Source organism: Equus przewalskii, chromosome 2 (assembly GCF_037783145.1).
Source record: "Equus przewalskii isolate Varuska chromosome 2, EquPr2, whole genome shotgun sequence".
Classification (NCBI taxonomy): domain Eukaryota; kingdom Metazoa; phylum Chordata; class Mammalia; order Perissodactyla; family Equidae; genus Equus; species Equus przewalskii.
Genome location: NC_091832.1, coordinates 55,689,907 through 55,711,590, shown reverse-complemented (window position 1 = coordinate 55,711,590; position 21,684 = coordinate 55,689,907). Strand labels below are relative to the sequence as shown.

Genomic DNA, 21,684 nt, shown 5'->3' with positions numbered 1-21,684 from the left:
GGGCTTAGGCAAACAAGCCAGCCCAACATGGAGGCATCTATTAGACGCTGGGATGATAAGAAAATTGGGGCTATGCTCACACCCTGGTTCCTATAGTTTTTCTCTAGGGTTTAGTTCAATGGAGCAGAGTTTTCTTCCTGGCAAGAAGATGCCAACTGCTCTGGCCTAAACATTGCTTGGAACTGGAGCACCTTGGCCTGGGGAACTGGCAGCCTATTTGTGTGACAGCCTGTGTCTGTCCTCTGTTGATTGGATGTACACCAGTCACAGTGGATTGGTACCACATGCACAGAGAGACCACTGGTTGGACAAGGAGAAACAGTTAAAGGTTATTTTCTCCTATAGTCACACAACATTAGGTTCTCCTTTGGAGTCCAGAGTTTTTTAATTGGAGCCATTTAAACTCCAGTTTTTAGAATGTGATACCTTGCTAATGAGCCCTTCCGAGATCATCACCCACTGTTCTTTTTTCCAATGTCTGAGCAGCACATTATGGCTTTTTAAATGATGTAGTTATTGATGGTGCCTCTCTCCTCCTCCTTCTTCCTCATCATCTCTGCAAATTCTGTTGTCATCCTATGACAACAGCTGGACATAGTGCCATTAACATTTCTCGTGCCATTGTGGGGTTGCTAAACGGCAGAAAAGATCAGGAGCGGAAATGGGTGAAGCAGAGGAGAGTCTGGGTCTAGTCCTGACTGGACTACAAATGAGGCAGGCAATTTTGTGAAAACCACTTCACCTCCTCAGCCGTACTCTCTTCATCTGTAAAGCAGGGGCTGACAGTCCTTGCTGGTCTCTAAGTTTCTGCCAGTCTTCACATTCTGGCATTCGATGACTGTAGTTAATTTGGGTTTATCATAACACAATCTCTCTCAAAGTTGTCATTAAGATGTCAAGTTTTCAGGTAGGTGAAGTGAAGCATGGATGCTGGGAGACTACAATGAAGAGGACTGACTCATAGCTTTCTGCTTCCACACTGAGTCACCTTAATTCTGAAAGGGTTGAACTGAAGAGGAAACTTCTAATTATCAGTGCTGGATTGGAATTTGAGAACTCCACTTCTGTCTTCACTGCGTGTCAGAGTGAGCGCTGGTGGAGAAACTCACTTGGAGACTAACATTGGGAGAAAAATGGTTTTCTCTTGTATTGGGGGCATTGAGTGCAAACTTTGCTGTAACTTTGTAGCTAAAATGTGACTATAATGGCCAAGCCTTCACTAGGATGGCTCCCATTGTCATCCATCATAATCCTATGGATGAACCCCAGATCAGAAATGGGAAGTCAACTGTTCCCAATTAGGAGGACATTGAGTGATGAGACATGAGTCGTATCACTTGAAATTATCAGTTTCAGTTACCCCTTGGAATCTAGAGACCTCAACAGTGGAGTGAGGATTCTGAATCTCTAAGGGTGAAGACGTTGATGGTGTTCAGGGATACACTCAGGCTATACCCATCTCAATCTGGCCAAGGTTTAGTTGACCAGATGTTTGGAGGGTCCTGGAAAAAGAAGAGTCAGAAATTCTTCAGCAGATCAAATAGGAGAAGAAACTCAGTGAAGGGAAGAGTCCCTAGGGGCTTGGAATCTTCCAAAGCTCAGGAATTAAACCAGGCAGACTCACATGCAAGGATGACCTGATCTGCAGGGCGAGGGCTTGAGGGAATTAAGCCGGGCACTGTTTATTCCTCTTGAAGCAGAGTCTGGGCAGAGGCTGTTGAGGAGCACAGCATACCTACGGTGACAAGAGAAACAGGAGTCTCTGTGCGCATTTGGATGGTTCCAAAGTCTAGCTCTTCCTATGAAGCATTATAAGAGAAACTAGAATGTTAGATACCAGATAATGCAGAAGGAAAAAAGATAGTGAAAGATCGTCACAGAGAAAAACCAGAGGATTGAACAGAAACTGGGCAGAAAAAAAGGAAAGACAAGAGACGGAAGGCACGGGCAGGAAGGAAAAGGCTACAGCTGTCCAGGCCACATGGTGAGTCATAGAGAGGACAGGGAGATGGCCATTCATTCAGCAAAAACTGGGAGAATGCCTTCGAGATGCCAGCATTGTGCTGAGTTCTGGAGCTCCATGATCGAGCAACACTGACATGGCACCTGCTCAGATGAAACTTACAACCCAGCGACTGGGTCAGAGGTCCCCATCCCTAAACCAGGCAGGTTTAACCCTGGTGCTCCGTGCAGTGATGGGTGGAGGACAGGGAGGAGCATGATCCAGCTGCCTCCCATTCTAAAAAGTATCATCATCCTCAAGGAAAAAGGGATCTGAGAAGAATTTGAGGTTGAGAATAGAAATACTGGAGAGTTCAGAGAAGATGGTGCCTGAGCAGGGAGGTTTGGACAGGAAGAAGATAATGGGATGAGGGGCCCCTCACTGGGACAAGGCAGTGACAGCTCTTTTTCAAGCCTGATCCTAGCTCAACGTCTGCTTCCTAGGAGAGGAAAAATGAAGGGAAGAAAGATCTGAGGACGTAAATGATTCAAATGAGGAGGGAAACAGGCCATTGCTGTCTCTTCTTACCTTTTGGAAAGTTCCTGAAGGAAGTATATCTATGAATCCCTCTCCTAAGCCCAGCCAGCAGCTGCTGAAAGAGAATCACCCCCCAAGAGAGAAAGAACACTGCAAGGAAAAACGGATCCTGTGACCTGCCCCTGTGGAACTGTCAGAGTGGGAGTGGGCAAATCGTGCTAGGCTTAGACACACCTAGGTGCTGCTGCACACGTCGTGGGATAAACCACATGGTGTCATTTATGGTAATGCCTCCTGTCCAGAAGCATCTCCCACTCACTGTCTGAAAAGCCAACATCTAGAGATGTGGTTGGATTAGTTAGACAATATCCCCGGAGGGTTAAAGCTGGAGACCATCTGACATTCAAATCTTAGTGTAAATTCATTTTCACCATCTCCCTTTCTCACCCTATACTTCAGCTGCAGGGAGGAAATAGGTGTTTTGAACAGGACGCATAGAGGGGAAAGCAGTATTTACCTCTGAAGCTGTGGACACAGGAAGACGGCCAAAGCAGAAAGAGGCCAAGAGCTCGGCCCTGTGTCAGCCAGAACTGGAATTAAGCGGAGGCACTTGAGAGAGGGAAGCGGAGTGAGAGGGAAGAGACTAGAAAAAATGTTGAGATTTATAAATGCAATACTGGGCTCTGTAAGCACAAAGAGTGTCCTTGAAGGAATTATGGGAAATTCCAAGGCTCCCAAATCACTTTATTAGTATTGACATTCATGGTTTATATATTCTTTCTTTTCAATTGAAATTATTCAAATAAGGGAAATACACCCCTTTCTCTAGATGAATTACAGAATAGTGAAATACCCAGACAATAGTTTTTGGTGCACCCTGCTCATTAGCCCATTAAGCCCAGGCCAGTGTGTGCCTTTGTGAAGCTGGTTCCCTTAATCCCAGGCAATATATAGGCGTCCTAACATAAGATGAATTTTTATGTTGTTAATGATTATTAAATTGTAGGTAAGGTGTTTAGCCTAGAGCCTGGCTCCAATCAGGTACTCAGTGAGTAAGGTTTATTATTATTATTATAGGACAGCATTAAAAACTTTGGAGGGGCCAGCCTGGTGGTGTAGCAGTTAAGTTCATGTGCTCTGCCTCCACCGCCCGGGATTTGCCAGTTTGGATCCCAGGCACAGACCTACACACGGCTTATGGCTGTGGCAGGTGTCCCACATATAAAATAGGGGAAGATGGGCACAGATGTTAGCTCAGGGCCAGTCTTCCTCAGCAAAAGGAGGAGGATTGGTAGTAGATGTTAGCTCAGGGCTAATCTTCCTCAAAAAAAAAAAGCTTTCGAGCTAGAGAATAATATTTTCTTACTTAACAACCATCGTGTGTGTGTGTGTGTGTGTGTGTGTGTGTGTGTGTATGTGTGTCTTAATTTCTTGGAGACCCATTGAACTTAGCAGAGAATGTGTTTTAGAGATAATAAATGCTCCCACTGACCACTGTACCATTTTGTCTTCTTTGGTTCTGCAGTATTTAAGTGTACTCTTGGTTTATATTTATGAGATCCTCTACTAAATGTCAGGGCATTGTTTGCCAGAGTAGATTTTAAGCACACCCATCAGTTTGTCATGGCTCCAATGGGTCTGTGGAGCAGAGGGAAAAAGTAAGACATAAACTCAAAACCTTAGACCGAAGTAAAAGAAAAAAGTTGTGCAGAGAAGAAAGAACACTGGACTTCATCCATCACTTTATACCTTTATCCATCACTCTATTAGTGCTGTAGCTGTCATGTTTGTGACGACCTCTTTAATCATCATTTTTTATTTAGAAATTGAGTAATTGAGTTAAATAATCCCTAAGTTTGTTCCCTTTAAGGTTCCATGGTTTTGCTATTTTGCTGCTAAGGGCTATGCGATAGTTACTGTAAAAGATGTAAAGAAACTGGATTCCTGCTGTGTAAATTAATGGATAAGACTTGAGTAGATAAAGAGAATGGGAAAGGGCATTTTAGACATAGGGACTCAACGTGAAAGGACAAAAAAGATGAGCAATGGCTTGGAGAAAATTTTGTAGTGAGCCAGGCTAAAGTAAAAGTGTTAATGTTAGAAAGCTGTTAGGTTACATCTGTGGAGGACCCTGAATGTCAAGTAATCGACAGGCATTTGACAAGCATTTGGCAGCCATTGGAGTAGGTCGAGTAGGGGAGTATACTGTAACTTTGAAAGTCATCATCAAAGAAAAATAGTCAAAAATCACTGGCCAAAAGTTGGCAAAGCCAATATTTTGTAAATTTGAGATTCTCATTAAAATAGACAATTCCAATATTCAGGAGAAAAGGAATTCATAATTATTTAGGCTGTGCCTATATAACACTGTGTCAAAGAACAAAGGAAATACTTATTAGGTGACCCAATTTTAATATGGATTATTTGAATGGATTCCAACTTATTTTTAAGTTCAGGCAAACAATTTGCATATGTCTACTCAGCCAAAATTTCATGTTTTCATTATTTAAAGCTTCATAGAAGACATCAAGTTATATTTTATCACTGAGAACTGATGCAACCCTATCTGTTGAGTCTGCTCCCATAATTGATCTTGTACCTGTGGACCAAGTGAGAATGGTCTTTGAGGATATTCACAGGGGCTGGCCAGTCAAATGTGAGATACTCAAATGCATTTGGAATCATTTGAAACTTTTTAAAGATATAAAATGAGGTTTGTTGGTTTATTTGCTTGTTTTCCTAGCCAATTGGCCTATTGGCTTGCAAATAATATGTATGAATCTGTGTGTTTTCTTGCAGGGTCTTTCTTCCCTGATTTCAAGCCCTCAGAAACAGTTTTTAAAATAGTATTTTGGCTCGGATACCTAAACAGCTGCATCAACCCCATTATATACCCGTGCTCCAGTCAAGAGTTTAAAAAGGCCTTTCAGAATGTCTTGAGAATCCAGTGTCTCCGCAGAAAGCAGTCTTCCCAACATGCCCTGGGTTATGCCCTGCACCCGCCCAGCCATGCCCTGGAGGGGCAGCACAAGGACCTGGTGCGGATTCCGGTGGGATCGGGAGAGACCTTCTATAAGATTTCCAAGACGGATGGGGTCTGTGAATGGAAATTTTTCTCTTCTCTGCCCCGTGGATCTGCCAGGATTACAGTGCCCAAAGACCGATCAGCCTGCACCACAGCCCGGGTGAGAAGTAAAAGCTTTTTGCAGGTCTGCTGCTGCTTGGGGCCCTCAACCCCCAGCCTTGGCGAGAGCCATCAAGTTCCAACCATTAAGATCCACACCATCTCCCTCAGTGAAAATGGGGAGGAAGTCTAGAGGACAGGAAAGGTCAGAAGGAAGGGGAGATGATCTCAGGTTCACTCTTCCTGGATGACAAGACAGGACCATCAAATCAAAAGGGGGACCATCTGGGAATGGGGTGGCAGAGGAGACTCAACTCATGGGCAGTAAGTAGGACTGAGGGAAGCGGGAGGACATCACACAGCCATCCAGTTCAAAATGATGATAAACAGCATTTCCTTGAGGCTAATGCTCTCTCTGTTGTCCTCTGAGCCCGCTTTCCACGTCTGGCTCTTTCAATGAAAAACACCATGGGAAACAGAATTTTATACACAATCCAAAAGACTATAAATATAGGATTATGATTTCATCATGAATATTTTGAGCACACACTCTAAGTTTGGAGCTATTTCTTGACGGAGTGAGGGGATTTTATTTTCAGGCTAAACTTACTGACAGCTTCATTGGATATTTACGGGGAGCAGGCCTGGAGAGGAAGAGCCTTAAGATGGTGGCCGATATCCAGGCACATTATTTTTAGAGCAAGTTTTAAACTCCACCATTTCTGATATTTCCAGTTTCTCAGCTTGGGTGAAACTTGACAGCGGGATTTACCTTTTGCTGCAATTTGACTGGACGCTGGTCCTGATTCCCTGAGGATGAGAGTGGGGGCACTCACTGTGTCTCTGAACTAATGGAGGCTCACCCTCTATGCTTGGGTCCAGAGAGTGTTGAAGGAACCAGTCAGGGAAGAGATGACTTTCGCTACTGGAAAATAGTAGAGATGAGAGTCGTCTTTTCAACTTAATTACTACAGACAAAATTCCATAAAGCTGTTCCAAGATCAGATGGAGGAAGGCTGCTTGTGTAACATATTTAAAGACCAAGAGGTTGGGGTAGGGGGTTGCTGATTTCATGCTAAGATAGAGGCTACAAAATTACTCCACAGCCTCTTTGACGTGGCCTCGAAAACCTTTCTTGGCAAATCACTTAGCTTTTCCAGCACTCCATTATGAAAATCCAGAGCTTATAATATTTTGAAAGGCACATCTTGACTTCTGTTTTTTTCTCAGCTGCTTCACTATTGCATAATGAATGAGGTTCAAGGTCCCGAATGCTGGTGCAGCATGTTGGAATGAGCCTATGATCCAGGTAGATCCTTCCTGAACTTTGAGAGATACAAATGCCTAAGTTGGAAGGATACTGACTGGTCACCAAAACTCATCTAAAGTGGGAGTTTGCAAACAGCTTTTGACAGAAGCTCATTTGTTTTGGTAAAAAATCCAGTAACCCATTCATTTCATCTATTCCCACTTTTACAAGAACTTGGGAAACATACTATTTTTTGCTTTATATATACACCGAATTTTGGTAAACATTAATAACTCAGTATATTAGTAAAGATGAAGATGGTAACTATATGTAAATATTAAAATATTTTTCACATTCCACAATAAGAATGTAAAGTAAGATTTATGTTTTGGGGATAATTCTTGACTCAAATCACTGGTCTAAAACACCTGATCATTTCTGTGGCCTCTTTCACCTGTTAGGATAATTTCCTCTAAGAATTTCAAAGCAGACTGTAGCCATTATTTAACATAAATGGCAAAGGTAGCAGCCCCATCATCTTTTCCTTCTTCCCTTGCAGCAAAATGATAATTTCCTTGAATCTTTCTAAAAGACTAATATCTTTGCACACTGCCCTGGAGGATATGTTTGCATTTAGAATTGAGTTTGCTTGTTGGTTGTGATTGGACATAGAATATTACTGCTTTCTCAGCCTTTTCTGGAGAGTGTCTTCTTGTTGACCAGAAAGACACTCTGCCTGGTGCTCATAACTTGGGTTTTGGAATTAGATGTTGGCTGGATTTCTAGACTCTTCTGGTCTGCCTGCCTGTCCATAACAGCTCTCCCAGATGTAGAGGTCCTAGGATGGGTGTAGGCACCAGGGAAGGACTTGAATGTGCAAACCCCATTTCTCTTCTGCCTTGATAGGAAACATAAGTTTTGTTGTTGAGAAGAGCTTCTTTCAGAATCTGAATTTAAGAAGCCACATTTTCCAGGCTCCCCCTTACAGGAAGAGCATCCCCCTGAAGAGAATGGTAATAGTTTTTCTTCAGCAAAATATGGCTCCATGTTTGAGATGATCTTTAAACACCTTTACAGACAAATTTAAATTTTAAATATTAGAATGCTTAGGATCACCAGAAAGTTAACATTAAGGGTATCTCTAATCAAAATAAACATCTAGAAAATGTTTTGTTCATCAGATAAAGGCCACGACAATTGTATTCATGCAAAAGTATCCATAAATAATTGTCTCCTACACTCTTCTGCAAGCCTACTCCCTCCAGGGAGGCAAACTTTAACATTTTTTTCCTTTCCCATAACACAATATTACGTACAAACATGCCAATTTTACAAGAAATTGACAATGTCACCCAAGACTTCGTCAAAGTGGGATAAACATTATTAGAGTTATTTTTTACTCATCCACAAAAATCTCTGTACCTTTGAGCATGCCAAAAACTATCTAAAATTGTCACAGTTAAACAAATGATTGTCATATTTATACTCACATGTTTACTGCTTCTATTTGGAGTTTGAAGAATTCACCCGGAATAATAGTGGTCAAAATGTGTTCTCTAATGTGTTATAAAAAGCGGTTGCTTTGGGATTGTCTAAACGTCACAGAAAATCAGTCTGACATTATGGGATAAGCAAAATTTGAGTTTCTTCTGCAACTCAAATTGCATGCATTAAGAGAGACCTTGAATCTCTTTATTCAAAAATTTCTCCAAACTATCGCAAGGATTTCAGAAAAGCATCTTACTTGTCATAGTTTGCTTCCTTTTGCCTCTCTCATGTCTCATCGAAGACCGCTTCTGCCTGTAATCACTTAGTGTATGCTAACACTCTCCAAAATATTAAGGCTTCCAGCTCTCTCACACCTCTTGGACTGGTCTATCTTTGGTAGACAGTGATATGTGGGTAAATAAGTATTTTCTTAAGACTTTTTTGTTAGTTCCTACTGTGTGCCAGGCATCCACAGGGCATTTTGCACCCATTGTCTCTAAACCTCATAGCAATTCCACATTCATATTTCAGAGATAAAACTCTGATAGTTAAGAGTGATTAATGGCTTTCCCAAGGCCAAGGAGGAACCCTCATACGATCCTGGGTCTCCCTAACGCTAAGGTCTGCGTGTTTCCCCCAGCACCCCTGCCTCATAGTCAGGGTGAAAGTCCTCCATTTGGGATTGGGTGTGCTGAGGATACTAAATCATACTCAAACTGTTTAATGTTTCATTTCTTTGGGATTTGCCTTCCAATTAACCTCAGTAAATATGCTGCCAAATCTCCATCCCAGCCAAACCCCGGAGCAGGTCATAATTGGAAGGGTTTGGCGTCTATGATTCTATCAGAATGTACCTCTTTTTTAGGGGATAATGGCCTGGAATGTTTTTCAGGCCTTGCAAGAAAGACAAGTTAGATCAAATTGGAACAAGAGGGACATACAAGAAAATGCAGAAGAGGCTGCATTAGCCTAGAACAGCAACACAGTGTGGACACAAAACACTTCGTGTACTGTGTTGAAGTTATGGGCTCCCAACCACAATTAATTGGCACACCTTTGAAAGTGTGTCCCTTTTTAAAACAAATAAAAACAAATACGACATCACTCTCACTCATTGCTGTATTCCAACATCTTTTTTTTTTTGAGTTGGAGAGCAAGACAAGGAGTTGTAGGTGTTTCTCTAGGAATCATGCGGAGCTCAACGAGTGTGTCAAACATGTGAATTTCGTGTCTGTCACGGTGGGGAAATGGTTCAGAACGCTGATGCACGGGCAGCCAGCGGCCCAGGCAGTCTTTAAAAGTGAAGACTCGGTTGTTGGCTGCAGCATCCACTTGTTCCTGGATCTCCTTTCACAAGTGAAAGCTTTATGTCCACAGCATCTCAGCTCCCTCCACCCCCTCAAAGTGAACCGTGCCCAGACCTGGCCCAGTAGGTTTCCTGGTTGCGGCCTGGGAGTGGGAACTTGTGAGGAACTATTTGCTTGGGCAGGTAATTATTCATGCTTTAACCACAGCTACTTAATCACAGCTTGACAAACATTCTCACTTGCTTCTGGGGCTGGTTCTGCTCAGGTCCTCTTGCCAAAAGAGATGCTGCCTCTGTGTATGAGTACTTGTTGACTTAATTAAGGAAAGAGCTCTGCTCGTCAGCAAAGGGAGAAGGGAGGCCAAGCGCATGGAAGGTAAACTGCGAGCAAAAGCAGGGGGACTGAGAAGAATGCAGAGGTAGCAAAGATGGAGGCAGCAGAGGTATGCTCACTTGCTACTCTGATTTCTTTTTACACTACTAGGACTTTTAACCATGAAACCACCTGCACACAGCGCTGGTCAAGCCCGGTTGGAACACTGTCGGCACCTGCTCTTGTCTACAAACTGTGCTGTGGAGCAGGGCTGAGCCCAGACTGCTGTGGGGTCTACCATCTTCAAAAAGCAATGGCAGCAGTGGCCTCCTGGCCATCCCTGCAAGATGAGTGAGTGGAGATGACTGTCGTGGGCCTGGGCTGGCAAAAGCAAGTTAGGATTTCAGCATAGGACACCTGGCCCCTTGCCAGTGCTCCCATCAGCAGTAATTCATTCACACTCCCTCAGACCCAAATGTCATGGGGGCTGAGGAAGGACCGTATCTGCCCTGTGCAGGAAAATGTCATTTCTTTGCTACTGCAACGTGGATTACTGAGTCTCCCACCTAAAGAGAAGGCTATGGCGGTGGAGCACAAGATTTCTGCGTGTTGAGAAGGAGGGGGAGGACTTACCACCGACATCGCTCAAAGTAGGATGGATGGTTTAGTAATACTTTGCTGCAACTGATAAGCAAGGAATTGCCCTCAAACTGGTTGCTTATTCCTTTCCAAAGACAAAATAATTGTCTTTCCTTTTCGTGTGGCTCAGGAGTTATATTACTTTCCCTCCATATCATAGTCAAGGTAGCCACATTATAAGCTGGAAATGAGTATTGCTAATCTATGAGAAATGCAGACTTAATTAGGTAAAAAATCTAAGAGAAAATTTATACTGTATTTGGAGAAAAAATAATGAAGGTGCTGATCAATGAAAAAACCTGAATACAGTAGGAAAATTCAGATGCAATAGAAAAGAAACTAAGACAAAAATCCCAACATGAGTTTAATATTTTGTTCTGTTTATATAACACTCTGTACTATCAGTTTTGCCTATCTCAAGTCATTCCTGTGAGGCATAAAGAGAAGAAAGGGATTGTTATCTATGCTTAGCATAGGAAGAAACGAGGAGGAATAGGGAAAGCTTTAAGGATTTCTTTGGATAGTCCCAAATCCAGCGTCTGACTCCTTTTTCCAGGATGCCTTCAACATCCCCGGGGTCCACTGTGTTTCCTGAGACCCTGGCTCTCACGTTTCACTCAGTCCTCGCTGATCCATGCTTTCAGCTCTCTTCACACCTTCTCTCCTCTTATATCTCTCCAGCAGCTGGGGAGCACAAGATTGTTTCCGGGGCTGAGTGCATATTTGTCTGTGCTTCTCTCATTGACTAAAAGACAAGCAGATGTAATTCTGCTCTTTCTCCCTAGAGAGGCAGCCACAGAGCTAAGGGAATAAGCAGGGCAGAGGTCCCTTGGCTTGCTCAACGGGTGACATGAAAGGCAAAGCCATCAGAGATTGACACCTTAAGGACCTCAGGAATGCAAAAGTCCCAAAGAGAGTTTTGGGAACGTTCCTTTTCCAGTGAGCCTAAGAGTTGGATACACCCTGATCATCATCGTCAGCAAGCTGCTCATTTCCCTCCTGCACCAGGCGCTGCACTTGGCACGAAAAATAGAGAGAGGGACAGACAGTCCCCAGCTTAGGAGCTGGATGCGTTCCAAGCTCATCTGTTGCAAATCAGGAATGCATTTCCCCAAGATGCGTTGTTATAAATTGGGGGGTGGGAGAGATGTTCCCAGATGAACTAAAAAATAGAAATCTATTTAATGTACACCAGGGATTGGCAAACTTTTTCAGTAAATGGCTAGATAGTAAATACTTCAGGCGTTGTGGGCCATATGGTCTCTGTCACACATTTTTCTTTGTTTGATATTTTTTTTTTAGACAACCTTCTAAAAATGTATAAACCATTCTCAGTTCACAGGCCACACCAAAAACACAGGTTGTGGGCCTAATTTAGCCCATGGGCCGTAAATTGCCGTCCTTGATCTATGCCATCGCTAGCTTACAGTGCAGTGCAAATGATGCTAACCAGTGGATTTGGTGCTCAACATACAAGCATCTTTTTTCTTTTTTGAGGAAGATTAGCCCTGAGCTAATATCTGCTGCCAATCCTCCTCTTTTTTCTGAGGAAGTCTGGCCCTGAGCTAGCATCTGTGCCGTCTTCCTCTACTTTATATGTGGGACGCCTGCCACAGCATGGCTTGCAAAGCAGTGCCATGTCCGCACCCAGGATCCAAACCGGCGAACCCCGGGCCACCGAAGCGAAACGTGCAAACTTAACCACTGCGCCACCGGGCCAGTCCCCAAGCATCTTTTTTTTAATATGCCATTGACACGTCTCCGCTTGACTTCATTAATGTTCCCAACCTGCAGGTGTTGGTACATAAAGTGACAAGTTCATATTCAGGGGTGGGGGCTGCTCCACATAACCTGCTCAGCCAAAAGACAGACTTTAGTATTTATCATTGTGATTCTCTCCGTAGGCATCAGGCTAAGAGGAAAGCACCCACTGTTGTATTCTGTAGAACTGGCAGGTCGGCAGAAGCTCAGGGGAGTCCAAGGAGGTCTTTCAGCTCTTCACCTCCTCGGCAAATTCCCCCAGCACACTCTGGCTGACTCGGAGAGTAGCAACAACCAGTAGGTGCCATTTGACCAGGGCCGATGTGAACCCTGGAGCCTGCTGAAGTGGAGGTCCCCACAGGCTTTGGGACCACGCTTGGCTCCTTGGGCAGACCTCCCAACCACAGCGCCCTGCACCAGGGCATTTCAGAGTCTGCCCTGCAGCTCACCAAGAAGTGGGGCAAAGAAAGAGGTGCTGGATGGGAGGGACATCTTCCAAAAGACAAATACTAGCTTCTAGCAGGATTTCGTCTCCTACCCCTCTTCCTCCTTGTCCTTTTCCTTCTTCTTTTCCTATTTTTCCTTTTGTTTAAGTCTGAAATTATCTAACTAGACTTGAAATGGCATCTCTATGGGGAAACATAATTAACCCTGCACTGGGACGATGAAGCCGTCTTTCTCTGAGCTAGCACTGTCGGAGGGACTTCCTTCCCAGTTCTCTCTCCAGTCCTCATGGGCAGTGAGGGGAGGAGGATGTTCCCAGTTGGAAACAAGGTGGGTGGTTCCATGGCCTAGGACAGGGTGTCCACAGCATTAGAGATGAGACTGTACAGCAGAGTTTGGTGATAGGGCATGGAATGATAGTGGGTACAGAACTAACATGGAAAGACCTGGAAATATGGAGGCCAATCAATAATAACACCACCGCCCATGCTGGGCACACAAAGGAAGGCTTGGGCTGACACTGTGTGGCAGCTTCCCTTCTCCTCCTGTCCCCTGTCTGTCTTGATCCTTTCCTTATCCCCTCCTCTCTGTCCATAATTCCACCCTCCTCTTCTTGCCAAACTTACAAGCAATGCATGATGTTGGGGTAGATGTCCTCACTCCAGAGGTGCCAGCTCCCGTGGGAGACAGTGCTCTGTGCGTAGCCCTGGGTGACAAGATGGGGCTCCCCTCCGCTGCTCCGTCCCCTCCCCGTGTGAGGCCTGGTGCTGCAAGCTCGGCCCCGCAGCCTCCAGTGCACCGGGGCAGGAGGCGCCCACGGGTGGGGCACACTCGAGGCCCCGTCCCCAAGGGCTTTTACCCTCTGCCCGTATTGCTGTCTTTCTGTTCTTAAGCTATTTGTTCTGAATGAAGGGTGAAACACAGTGTGCAGCCACCCTGGAGACAGAGCTGGGAGGCAGGAGGGGTTTCTGTGGCATTTCTCCCCCACCACTGCACGTGCACCCCTCTTTTATCAGGTGCCACCTCTCCCTCTGACAGTTCAGAAGTCTCTCTGAGCCCTGCAAAGCCACTTTCTCTCTCTCTTCTTCTTCTTCGTCTTTGCCTCTCGCCTTTGTTGTTTCTTTCCCTTTCCCTTAGGGCCTTCAAGGCCTCGATCAATCCCGTAAAATAAACTTGGGTCCACATGAGCATTAAGCGGAGATTACGCCTTCTGCAGCCTCCCCGAGGCAGAGTTGACTAGGCGAAGGCTGGGCCATTCTCTTCTGCTGCCCTGCTCCCTGGCTCTACCCCACCAGCCAATCTGCTCCTGGAACTTGCTCATGGACTCCCTCAATTCTCTCATCGTTTCCTCCTGCCAGGATCTTTTCCACTCCAAGCAAAGGGTTCTGGCCTACCCGATGTGCTCCTTCTTTTGCTGATGCAGCTCCATGCATGTGTAATCCCCCCATATTAGTGTGCTAGGACTGTCATAGCAAAATACCACAGACCGAGCGCCTTAAACAACAGAAATTTATTGTCTCACAGCTCTGGAGGCTGGAAGCCCAAGCTCAGGTGTCAGTAGGGCCTTCTAAGACCTCTCTCCTTGGCTTTCAGAGGGCCACCTTCTCCCTGTGTCTGCACATCACCTTCCCTCTGTGTGTCTGTGTCCTGATCACTACTTAAAAGGACACCCATCACATTGGATTTGAGCCCATGCCAATGACCTCATTTCACTGTAATCACCTCTTTAAAGACCCTGTCTCCAAATCCAGTCACACTCTGAGGTACTAGGAGTTATGAACATACCAAATTTGAGGGGACAGAATTCAGCCCATATTTCCCTTCCTACTCTCTCCTTTCTGCCCATAAAAATTTATCCACAATTCTTTTCCCAGATCAGAAGTTCAAATTCAGCCTTTCCTGGTCATCCTCTCCAAGTTCCTACAGCAGTTATCTATAAAATGTATTTAGCAACTAATTATGTACTTTATTGCAATCTTTCTGTTGCTTTTTACTTTTTATTTATTTATTTTTTTGCTGGGAAAGCTTCACCCTGAGCTAACATTTGTTGCCAATCTTCCTCTTTTTTTTTCCATCCCCAAAGCCCCAGTAGATAGTTGTATGTTCCAGTTGTAAGTCCCTCTAGTTCTTCTATGTGAGCCACCACCACAGTGTGGCTACTGACAGATGAGTGGTGTGGTTCCATGACCGGGAACCAAACCCCGGCTGCCAAAGAGGAGAGCACAGGACTTTAACCACTAGGCCATCAGGGCTGGCTCTTCTGTTGTGTTTTAAAATCTATATCTATTTTTTCACTTTAAAACCCACTTTACACTGTACCTGTATGTGTTCCACCTTCTCAACTAGATTAAAACTCCATTGGGGCAGGAACTGTCATTATTTCATATGCCCACAGCAGTCCTTGGCCCTGAGTGGCCATATCTGAGGACTTGGGCCCTTCCTGAGCAGGCAAGCAGACTAGGAAAAAGAGGAACAAGGGACGAGATCCAAGCACTAGGTACAGGCAAAGGCTGGGAGACCAGGTCCACAGTGACTTGGAAATACCAGATGACCTACCAGGAAGGCTCAGGTAACAGGAAGTGGGCTTCTGAAAGGTTACAGTAAGATTCTTATCAAGGGTGCAGAGTGCAGCAGTGGGGAATCTGAAGCCAGCGACCATCTAGAGTCAGGCAGGTATGGGATCCCCTCAGAGACATAAGCACCAAGGAAAGCAGAGTGCCGTCGCTGAATGGGACAGCTCCTTGGCCCTGAGAGCAAGGTGAGACAGAACAAGATGGGATCAAGAACCAAGGGCAGGACCCAGTCTTGGGAGATGGGTCACAGAGGACCACATGGGAGTCCATGATCACCACGGGGCCTAACCCCGGCAATGAGTGAATTGACACTGTTTCCATGACATCTGCCCTCCATCAGGATTAGCTTGGAAAATGGGTGCCAACAAGCCTTCGGGTAGCGTTTCCTCAGTTCTGTCTCACAGCCTAAGAGAGAGTAGAGGAAAGGAAGCTGCGCTTACTTGACTGGACAGGAGGCTCTAGACAGTTGTTCCTGCTCAAAGGCACTTTACTTCAGACCTTCTGAAGACCTCCCGCTGCCACTGCCTAAGCTCTCAGTGACTATAACAGGACACTCTTAGCTGCTGCTGCTCCTGCCTCTCAGGTCGGCTGCCCATTCTGCACGGTCTTAGAGTATCTTTGCCTGGTCACCTTGCTTCTCTTGAGGAATTCCATCCCATTTCTGTTTCGCCAACCCACCCAAGCCCCTTGTTGTAAACAAATTCATTGCCCACCTGGTGCTTCCCTGAAAGCCCTAGAGTGATGTCTTCTCCTCTGCCTGGTCCCTGCTGAGAAGCGAAGCGCATTGATCCTCATTTGGAAATATCAGTGCTGCTCTGACTGCACAGCATCTGCTGTGGTGCTTTCTGGGTGAGAACCCATGGCACGTTGGTTTCCCGTCGTGCCCCTCCCTGGGGATCTTAGAGTGGAGGTGTTTCTGGTCCCACGATATCCATCACGATGGAACACCTTTGTCCAGAGTACTGTGTTTTGCCAGCTTCAATCCAATCTAGAAATTACAGGAGGAAAACTCACACGAAAAGGCAGGGCCTACAAAAGCATTAAGTGTATTTAAGGCAGCCCATCCAAAAACAGGTCTGAATGAGTGTAGCAATGGCTTATTGATTTATCCACTAAAAAAATTTGTCTTTCTTCCCACTCTGTTTCCCATTCCTTTTGCTGAACCCAGCCTTATCTTCCCTAATGAAAAGATCTCAGCTCTGCAGCTTGGTAAATTGAAGTCTCAAGAGTTGGAAAGCCCGTGGCCCATTAATCAAAAGCCGAGCATCAGGATGAATGTGTCTCAGTCCACAGTGCCCCCCAACAGCCTCTGTGTCACAGCAGAGGTGACAGTTGTAAAGTGCAGGGAAAAAGGGAGCAATGGTGAATGCATAGGGAAATGAGCAGCTTTCACCAAAAATAAGGATGCCCAAACCCAACCTGACAGTAGGAAGGCTATTAAAAAGTAAGCTGATGAAGTATTTTTAAGAAAAACACAAGCAAGTATTACAAATATTTAAATAATGATTTATTGCTAGTTTTCCACTTACTTCCTTAAAGGAGTTACACATTTATTAGGGAGCAATTGAATGAAAAAGCAGAGTCCCACGCTCGCTTTTGTCTCTGTGTCCAGCAGCTCACCTGATCCTCCTCCTTCTGAACATCACACGCAGCCCTGATGCCTCAGCCTCAGTACACAAGAGCTAACGTTCTGCAAGAGAAATTTTACTTCGGCTTTTTAAGCCTGAATCAAAACACATGCTTTCTTCATCAGATGTGAAGGGAGAAAAATAGCTACTTTTGTCTCTGGGGTATAAGAAGTCACAAGCAGTCCACTTTCCAGTATTACCACACCTACTTGACCCAGGATTGCAGACCATGGACGGAGTTTGCTCCGTACCATGCACTGGGATAAAGTATGCAGAGAGAAATCTTAAGTAGTAAAAATTACAATTTTGGATCATCTACTATGTCAAAAGCCCTTTGCACATTTTGATACTGTAAAATATAAGACTTTGCAGTCATATTACAAAAGAAATATTTTCACAGAGAACAATACAGTGATGTGAGAAGAATAAAGACAGAAAAGTCTGCAGGGAGTTCAGGAAGAAGAAAGACTAGAACCAGTTGAGCCTTCTGCGTACCTCTTCCTGGAGTTCTCTTGTCCTGGCCACCTGCCTTGCTGATGCCCTGGCCTGATCTGACCAGCTCCACGGCAGAGCCAGTCGTAGGAGGGAAACTAGTGGGAGCTTGTACGTGGTGTTGTGGGAAGAGCGGTGGCCTGGGAGCCACATGGCCTGGGCATAATTTCAGGTCCCATCTCTTTACTAAGTGACCCTTGACAAGTCATTTGACCTCTCTTGGCCCTATTTTTCTCGTCTGTGAAATGGGGTAAGCAAATGACGTGGTGTACATGAAAATGCCTTGTGAGCTAATAAAACATTTCAAATCATAGTAGACCCCAAAAAATGCTAGCACTCTTCCTTGTCTTCATTTCCCCTCCCAAATGCTATGTAAATAAAACATTATTCTAAATTAGCACCAAGAACTCCACATGCAGGAGTAACAATGGAATAAGTCTTTCTGTTTCCTTTGCTCTTCATTGTAGTTCAGGCTGATATGTTTCCAGAAGTTGGTCATCACCAGTTCAAGACACTAATCACCCCTTCATTAGAAAGGAAGTCACAAAACTGTGGTGTACCATTGCTTGGGGGCCACCGTTCCTAAATTTAGAGCTCCAGGAAGCAAATTCCAAGTTTTGGTTATTTCTCTCCCTACCCCGAGGAAGCTATTTTCTTTGGGTTGGAAATATCCCACCGGAGCATATTGTTTTAATTTTTAAAAATCAGACTCAGTGTACTACTTTCAGATTATAGACAACCCAGAACAAGAGTACCCAGGGCTGGTGTTGCTGTCTTTCTCATTCTCATGTTGACTTCTTACTTGGCAATAGGAAGTATTTTGTCATCATAGTGCTTCTATGAAAGACACTGTATAGAGTGCGGTCACTATACAAAGGATGTGTGTGTGTTTGTATAACTGATGTTAAGAGAAAGAGAAGTAATTTTGACCACTGGAAGACAGGAGAGCACTTGAAGCAAAGCTCGAGCTTAAAATCACTGCAGGAAATAAGGCTGGGCACCACATGGCCTGGGTAACTGTCACAAGTTAAGTGTTCACAAGACAAACAGCAAATTCCCAGTCGCGACCCACAGGCAGTTTTGATTTCAGTTGGAATTAAAGCCCACAGCATGAGAGCACCGGGTCACAGTCTCAGCTCTAATGTCAGGGTCTGCCGGTGAGAGCCCCGGCATTTCTCTGGACCCCTTTAAATGATCTCCAGGACCCTCCTGGGCAGGAGGCTTGACAGGAAAGTTCATACAGCAGGCTCAGCTCACCACAATGCAGTCGGCCAAGGGCAGCCATCCATACTCAAAGGCTGTGTTTGGCAGGGACCTGCCACCAAATCCCTGCCAAATGGTCTCTTGTGACTTGGAATCTCAAACTTGTTTTAAACAGAGGGGAAAAGTCACTTTCGGGGAAGAGGTTCTTGGCCCAACTCTGCTTTGTATAAACACCATCTATGGCTGTTTCAGTCTTCTAGGCTTCGAGAAGCAGCTGCTGAGCTGTGGCAAGGGTGAAAGGCTTGGTATTGGCCCAAATTGAAAAGAAGAGTTTTCTGTTCTTTCAGTGCAAGGAGAAGGAAAAGCGAGAGCATCAGCTCATGGGGAGCAGGACGTGACTGGGCTGGCTCACAGGGGAACGAGCGTGGGGCTCGATTTACAAAGAACCAGCCCTACCACAATCTGAACTTGTCAAAATGGATACATTGGGTTTCGAGTAGGAATTCCTACTCTACAGAAGGATAAAATTTTGTTCACATTGATGTACAATACCTAATATGTAAAAAGTATTAATATGATTCATTAAAGGTTGATCTGCCTTCTTTGTTGAGGGGACATGCTCCCATTACAACAGCCAGCTTCACGTCTGTGTGTGCTGTCCTCCCACCCACTGAAGGAGGCGCCCAGCACAGCCCCGTTTCCTGCTCCCCACCATCTTCTGAATCCACCTCAGGAGCCTGTAAGTCTTACCTGCCACGTAGATTTACATCCTTACCAAGCATTAGTCTAACTAAGGCACAAATCTAATGTATTACTGTTGTCAACACTGGGACAATAGTGACTTAAGCAGTGATTGTGGATGTAAAAAGAAAGAAGAAAACAGGTTTGGGGGACAATTAGCTCAATTTTTTGAGAGTCAGCTGAGTACAACTCCCCTGTTGCGTTCTTAGAATTTAAACACTGAGGGTCTCTTCGTGCCCCTCAAATTCTAGCACAGCCGTAGGAGCAGAAGCAGCCCTGCCACAGGGCAGAGCCAGCCTCCTCCAGGGGGAGCTGCCATTGCACACAGCGGCGCTTCTGCTCACTTATCCATTCTGTCACATTCAGGAGGCTCCAGAGGGTGAGAAAAACCATGGTGGACACATGGTCCTTGCCCTCAAGGCACCCATGAGTACAGGCAAGTCAACAGTTGCGGAGGGCACGGTATGTGACAGGCATATTCACGCCGCACCATGGGAATGTGGTAGAAGGCACCCAACCCAGCCTCGGAGTTAGGCTTCTCAAAAATGGTGACCTCTCAGCTAGGTCCTGAAAGGCAAAGTAGAGTGAGGAACAGAAGGAATTTTCTAGGCAGGGAAGGAATGAACCCATGCAAAGGCCCAGGGGCTGTGAACCTCAGGCATGTGCTGGGGCTGCCCCCACTCCAGTCTGTCAGGGCACATGGAAGTCAGTCTTGCTTACCATGGTGGCCACTTGGCTGTGCAAACCCCATCCCTCAAGTCCCCTGCAGGCAAACACACCTGCTTTCCTTCTCGCTCTTTTTTAAGCCGAGGAAGAATCAAGGAGCAGCCAATAAATGATGAGTTCAGCGGCTTTCCTGACAGAGCTCCAGTGTTTGGCTTGGCTGAAGATCAAAAGGCCTTGATTTCTCAGTTGTCCGATCCTTTTTGTTCTTGAAGCTTAGCACAGCATTACAAGTGCTAGTGAGCGGCTGGACAAAAAAAAGTCCATATTTTCTCATCGTTCAAATAAACACTTGCTCAAATATGAAGTGGTTAATCCATAAGAATAACCAAGTGCTTTGGGAATCTTAACAAGCAAATCTTTATACAATGTAATTCAGTATTTTTTAAAATTGAGGAATTATTTTTTGCAGAAAATGTTGTGCAATAAGTTTTAAAAGAAAGAGTTTTTCCTTCTAAAAAAAAGGCAGAAAATAATTGGATTCCTATAGCACCCCCGAGGCTGGCTTTCACGTGCTCCATCCCCGAAGGGTCGGTCTCCCAGCTCTTTCGGGGCACCGCTGTAGTAGCACAGGGCGCCTGGGATTTCAGTACACACCCAAAGCAGCAGAGGCGGTGGAAGAAGTAAACAAAAGTGAAGGCCTTGGATCTGCACTTTTCCCATCAACTAGCAGTTCGGAAGGACTTGACTTGCTGGGGCTAAGGAAGACAAATCTGGAGGTTTGCTCTGTCTGTGAAATTACAACTGTATTTTAGTAAATAAAGCCAATGCCATTTAACCGTAAAGCCCATGACGTTTCTTACCTTACTGCAGCTTTTCTGCTCATCTCCTCCTTAGATCCATTCAAAACACAAACACGCATTTCCACACTGCCAGAGATGCAGATGTGGGCTGCCTGGCTGATTTTAGCTGCTGTGGTTTCCCTGTAATCCTTATGATTGTTGTGGCAAATAAGGTCTCTGTAAGGTACAAGTTCTACCTTCGCAGTGCTGGTGAGCCCACCTCGTCCAAGTTGTGGCACTTGGTCAGTTGAGCTGATCTGACCTCCTTCCCCTCCAGGTAACAAACAGAGCTCATCTGAATCGCATTGAGTTTGGGCTGTGCTCTCTGCTATAAGAAGGAGATTCTCTCCTATGTCTATAGTGTGAATTGTTATACTTGAATTTACTGCACCAATTTGTACAGATGCATATATATGACACCTAGGCTGCCTCCAATGGCTTCTAAAGTATTTAATTCCTTTGAAATGGACTCAGTATCCTTGGAATGTGCTGTTTAAGTGTTTATGAATTTTCTACATGCCATTTTTACAGGTCCATTTGTTTATGATGTGATGTGGTGATCAATCACGTTATTTTGTGGGGTTTCTTTTTGAAGAAAACATATATATATATTACCAAGCAGATGAATAAATTATTGAAATAATATACTTTATGGATAATGCAACCCACTGTTAAAAAGGAATTTATTTTATTTGTTTAATAAAGTGACTGTTCAAATTATAAGCATTTATATTGTCCT

At 44.8% G+C, this 21,684-nt stretch overlaps 1 protein-coding gene across 4 annotated transcripts in view; it reads left to right on the top strand.

The window, feature by feature from the left end:
- ADRA1A (adrenoceptor alpha 1A) overlaps nucleotides 1-20,941 on the top strand; it is a 115,115-nt gene extending 94,174 nt beyond the window's left edge. For 2 of the 4 annotated variants that reach the window (XM_070607339.1, XM_008535479.2), the window contains 2 exons: nucleotides 5,279-5,664; nucleotides 10,131-20,941. In XM_070607339.1, coding sequence (XP_070463440.1) covers nucleotides 5,279-5,664; nucleotides 10,131-10,139 — 395 coding nt within the window. In that variant the 3' untranslated portion in view covers nucleotides 10,140-20,941. Of the gene's footprint in view, nucleotides 1-5,278; nucleotides 5,936-10,130 lie in introns of those variants that run through there. The other 2 variants (XM_070607333.1, XM_008535478.2) reach the window with 1 other exon arrangement.
- The last annotated feature ends 743 nt before the right edge of the window (nucleotides 20,942-21,684 follow it).